General features: G+C 41.7%; 1 protein-coding gene across 1 annotated transcript; it reads left to right on the top strand.

Moving 5' to 3' along the window:
- Window positions 1–240: 240 nt before the first annotated feature.
- Window positions 241–4,591, top strand: LOC113633899. Its single transcript, XM_047811109.1, has 4 exons — window positions 241–285; window positions 2,273–2,386; window positions 2,802–2,901; window positions 4,197–4,591. The coding sequence occupies exons 1-4, from the start codon at window positions 241–243 to the stop codon at window positions 4,589–4,591; spliced, it is 654 nt and encodes a 217-aa protein (XP_047667065.1).
- The last annotated feature ends 917 nt before the right edge of the window (window positions 4,592–5,508 follow it).

Raw genomic sequence — 5,508 nt, 5'->3', positions numbered from 1 at the left:
TTGAGTAATTAAATTACTTTTCAGATAGAGTAATTAGTAAAGTATTTTAAATACAAAATTGATGATGTAATTAGTAATTAATTACTTTTTTAAAGTAACTTACCCAACACTGGTTGAGCGTCACCTATTTTATTCCTGATACTTTCGATTTTATCAGTGAAGAATCTCATAAAGTCCTCACTACTGAAATGTGATGGAATAGTGTGTTCAGATTTCTGGTTTTTTGTTAAACTAGCCACTATGCTAAATAAAAACCTGGGATTGTTCTGGTTATTTTCTATGAGTTTGCTCAGGTGCTCAGCCCTAGCAGCTTTTAGAGCCTGTCTATAGCTGGACATACTGTCCTTATACACAATTCTAAAAACCTCTACTTTAGTTTTTCTCCATTTCCGTTCGAGATTACGGGTCTCCCTCTTGAGGGTGTGAGTATAACTATTATACCATGGTGCAAGTGTTTTATCTCTAACCTTCTGTAATCTGACTGGGGCAACAGTGTCTAATGTGCTAGTGAATATAGCGTCTATGCTGTTAGTCATTACATCTAGGTCGGTTGAGTTTAAGGGTACAGTAAGAAGTCCAGACAGTTCAGGCAGGTTATTTGTGAATCTGTCTTTGGTGGTTGGAATAAAGGTTCTGCCGAGTCGATAACGTGGTGAGACATAGTTAGTCTGTTCTATAGGTAGTGTGTACATTATGAGGTAATGGTCTGTGATGTCATCACTTTGAGGTATGATATCTATATCAGTGACATCTAATCTGTGTGATATTATTAAATCTAGTGTGTGGTTACATCGATGAGTTGCACTAGTGATGTTTTGTTTGAGCCCAAGTGAGTTTAGTAAGTCCATAAATGTGAGTCCTAAAGCGTCGTTTGTGTCGTCAACATGAATGTTAAAGTCTTCTACAATTAATGCTTTGTCAAAGTTAACCAATAGGTCTGAGAGAAAGTCTGTGAATTCTCTAAGAAAAACTGTGTAGGGCCCTGGGGGTCTGTACACGGTCGCTAGAGCAAGAGACATCAGGGATTTCTTCGTGTGCATGTGCGATAGTGTAACATTAAGGACAAGCACTTCAAAAGAACTAAATCTATGCTGTGTTCTCTGGGTAACAGTGAGGTAATCACTAAGGATAGTGGCGACACCACCTCCACGACCAGTCAGACGAGGCTTGTGCTTATAGATATATCCTGATGGTGTGGACTCGTTTAGACTGATGTATTCATTTGGTTTAATCCACGTTTCGGTGAGGCAGAGTGAAGTAAGGCTATTATCTGAGATCATTTCATTTACAATACGTGCTCTGGGTGCAAGCGATCTAATGTTCAGAAGTCCAAACCTTAAGAACTGTTTTTGTTTGTTTCTTTAGCATTTTTCTGGTCTAATTACAGTAAGATTATTTCGAGAACTTCTCATGTATTTACTTTTTGATCTCACTGCTCGGGGAACAGACACAGTTTCTATAGGGTGCATTTTTTGTGTCATCCTGAGGTGAAGGATGGCTATTGAGATTTAAATTTAAAGAGTAGTTTACCAGTCAGAAGGTGTTCAGCACCCTGGAGATGTGGTCCGAGAGGATCTCCGCTCCAACTCTGCTGGGGTGCAGGCCGTCAGCACGGAATAGCCTAGGACGCTCCCAGAAAACATTCCAATTATCGATAAAGAGTAGTTTCTGAGCCTGACACCATGACTGCAACCATTCATTTAAAGCAAAAAGTCTACTGAACCTTTCAATTCCTCGCTGGTACGTTGGAAGCGGTCCAGACACGATGATGTGCTGCGAACCGTCTCCACCAGGGTGTTGAAGTCCCTCTTCAGGATCTCCGACTGCCTCAGGCTGGTGTCGTTCGAGCCGACATGAAGAACCACAGCTCTGGTGTTTCTGCTCACGACTCTAGGTACCTGTGCAGAGACATCAAGAACACGAGCACCAGGCAAGCAGTGAGTGCGAGCCTTACCTTTAGCCACCGTAGCACGGACGTGGCAGACGATGGAGTCTCCGATGATCACGTTGTCGCAGTCCGTCTCACGAAGGGGGGCGAAGCGGTTCTGGGTGGGGATCTCGAAGACCGGCGGTGGTGGAGGGGGAGAGGTCCTCAGCCGGGGACCGGCACGCGTCCTCCGCTGCTGCACCCAGGGCCCGCGGTGCCCTGGCGCCGGAGTGAACAGCAGGCCATTCCTGGGTGTGTTGGGCCTGGACAGAGAAACACGCGGGGTAGAGGTGGAGGGAGTGGTAATTACATCTGCTCCTGCAGCTTGGCCTGCTTCACCTGTAGTTCGCGGATCTGCTTCTCCACAGCATCCAGCTCCAGTTCTACCGTGTGCAGCTCCAATGCATCCTCACCTGCGCTCAAAGGCAGAGACATAACCGACATGATGTTACAGAGCAAGTACAACAGATTGTACTAGCGGTAGCCGAGCTAACAGGCTAGTTGTGCTAGCCGGATAGAAGCGGACAATTTAACCTATTTATTTATTTATTGTATATCATTTGTTTCTAAAAGATGAGAAAGGATGTGGAGGAGAGCAGGGTGGGAGCGAGCCACTGGACTGAGCAGGACAACTCCCTGCCTCTCACTCTGTGAAATGAAAATGTGGAAGATGCGAGAGCTTGTACTAGCGGTAGCCGAGCTAACAGGCTAGTTATGCTAGCTGGCTAAAAGCTGACGCTGCGGGACAAGTAAATACGATGTCAAGAATTAAGGTGTAAGTAGGTTAAAGTGTAAACTGAAGATAACTCGGAATTCAATAAATAAAAGTATTGCAAGTGCAAAGTATTGTATTGTGTGTTTGTGTGTGTGCAAGGCTGCCAACTCTCACGCATTCAGTGTGAGAGTCATGCAATTGACCCAATTCTCACGCTCTCACGCCGCACCCCCATATTTTCACGCAGACTCGTGCAGCAGTAAGGGAAAAAAAAATCACACCGCATGATCTCGCAAAGCAACATGCAGAGAGACCAGACAGACAGTGTAGTGAGTTTTTGTGACAATTGTGAGGAAAATACACAATTTATTCCCATAAACTGTGTAGTCAGCCGTTCTCCCTACCATCTGCACCGTGTGAACGCAGGCAGGTCAGTGAGTTACAGGGCGCTCCGTGTCTCTGTCCATTTTAGGCTAGTAACTAATAGGCCTATGCTGTTATATAGTTTATATAGAATTAAGATAGTATTAACAGAGTTGTTTGTTTTGCAGCACTGAGCAGTTATTTTACATAACCTTATCATAAACAGTACAAAAGCATTTCCAAATGACAAATATCTGAACATGCCTAGTAGTTATAATGTTAATTATTGTTTTCTAAGGACAGAATGTCAAGTCAACGACATCCCATATTAAAATGATTTCATTTATATCAATCACAACTCCTCAAACATGTCCAGATATTTGACTGGTGGTGGTGTCAGTATGGATACATTTGAATTGTCTGTTATAGGATGTTATCTAAAGTGTCAGGGTTCAAGTGGGAGCTGCATCCAAATCAATGATTAAGGCTGCAAAATCAGCCACCAGCACTTACAATAGAGCACATGTTAATCCTATTTCTGTAAAATGTTTGAGAAAATTAAATGTAATATAAATCTCCCAAGAAATTCTGTACAGATACCAAATACTTTGACAATAAATATATACTTACACTTCCTCTAATGTAAGAATTTTGTGTTTGTATTTTTTTCCACACCAAGCCACGCCCCTCCATAAGCCCCACCCCATAACCAAAGCCGCCCCCCCCCCCCCGCGGGTGTGTGTGTGTTTGCGTGCGAGAGACAGAGAGAGAGAGACCCAAAAACAAGGCATGTAACTATCAAAATATCTCAAAATATCACACAATAAATCTGTGGTCGATAGGTGAATCCATGTCTTATTAGGCCCACATTTTATTATTAATATAAAATATTTCTACAGAGATCTCTATAAAGAGTATTCAAAACAGCACACGTCATGAATATGCATAAATACAAGTAGGTGGAGCTCAAATAGTAGCACTGACATTCATTTCTAAAGCTAGAGGTTTGAACTAAACACTCAGGAAAACAATGTTGTTCCTCTTCATGGTGTTTTTCACTCTTGCTTATGTTGGTAAGTCATATACACTGCACACAAAAGGATTCTTTTTTTCTAATTAAGACAAACAATTCCCCATGTGAAATGTGTCACTTATGATTAAAATATCTCAATATTGTTATGTTTTTTATAGCAGAGGCTGCTGACAATAGCATTAAACCAGATCAAACCAATGTATTTTCAACGGAAGGCAGCAACATCTCACTGTCCTGCACTTATACTGGATCAGTTAACAGTCTCCACTGGTATCGACACAAACCTGGATCAAGACCTGAGTTTCTGCTGATGATTCTTGAAGCAAGTAAAACTGTCACACCAGCTCAACCACCTCCACGATTGTCCATAAAACTTAATAATGATCAAGATAAAAAGAGTAAGAAAGTGGATCTGATCATCTCCTCTGCTGCTGTATCAGACTCTGCTCTATACTACTGTGCTCTGAGGCCCACAGTGAAAGGAAATCCAGCTGCACTGTACAAAAACTCACACAGTTTTGTTATATTGAAAGTAGTTCTGTCAGTGCTTTAGAGAAATTCACTTTCCCTTTCTGGGGAAGTCTCTCTTTCTTTCTCATGATTTTTCATTCATTCATTCATTCCTTTGTAACTATTTACCAGAGACTTTCCAGGAAACCAGTGGTGTAGTCCAGTTTTTTGTAATGAGTATACATTTGTTCAGTTTTATCACCAACACTCTTTCATTGCAGAATATTGTGAACAGAATGAACTGGTAGTTTACAAAGCTTTCCAAATACATTGTGTGGGTGAAATGTCACCCGACGCTGCTGTAGCTTTAAGCGCAGGATTCCGAAAACACTCAGAGTGTAGTTTGAGTCTGCTTTCGTTTCATATCTTCTTCTACATTAGTTAGTTAATTTCAAATTTGCGCCAAAAAAGACCACCAAGCAACTGATTTTCCTCCTTGGTAGGTGACGTCAGATCAGGTCACCGGCCACGTAAGCCCCAATGGTCCAAAAATGTTATTGATACGCAATCGCAACCACAGTCTGTGTTCGCAACACAGACAGGGTGAATTTATGAATGAAAGTTCTGTCACAAAACGATATTGTCACGCTTTTTAAGTGGGTATACGGAAATCCTTGGCATTTCCTAGTGGGTATACGGCGTATACCTGCGTATCACGTAGACCACACCACTGCAGGAAACACTGGGAGGAATGTGGATATTTGGAAAACATTCAACACTCCACAAAGTTACCTGAGCTCAAAACTGAATATTTCTGTACAAACCTGTCATCTAGATCCATCATGCTATAGCTCACACAGTCCACATGTCCTGCACAGATCTCAAAAGAATAAACAGTTCATTAATATACAGTCTTTGTGTACTACAAACTTTACATTCCAAAGCTCAGCGGTTTATTGTATTTGATGTATTTATTAAAAATTAGATTGATATGCTTTGTTATACACCTGGATAGTGTAA

Source organism: Tachysurus fulvidraco, chromosome 1 (assembly GCF_022655615.1).
Source record: "Tachysurus fulvidraco isolate hzauxx_2018 chromosome 1, HZAU_PFXX_2.0, whole genome shotgun sequence".
NCBI classification, from domain to species: domain Eukaryota; kingdom Metazoa; phylum Chordata; class Actinopteri; order Siluriformes; family Bagridae; genus Tachysurus; species Tachysurus fulvidraco.
This window is presented reverse-complemented; position numbering and strand designations above follow the sequence as displayed.

Coding starts and splice junctions, on each gene's coding strand:
- LOC113633899 (XM_047811109.1), top strand. CDS start 241: ATGCTAAATAAAAACCTGGGATTGTTCTGGTTATTTTCTATGAGT. Junction 286..2,272: donor TCTGGTTATTTTCTATGAGT/TTGCTCAGGTGC, acceptor CTTCACCTGTAG/TTCGCGGATCTGCTTCTCCA. Junction 2,902..4,196: donor TCACGCAGACTCGTGCAGCA/GTAAGGGAAAAA, acceptor TGTTTTTTATAG/CAGAGGCTGCTGACAATAGC.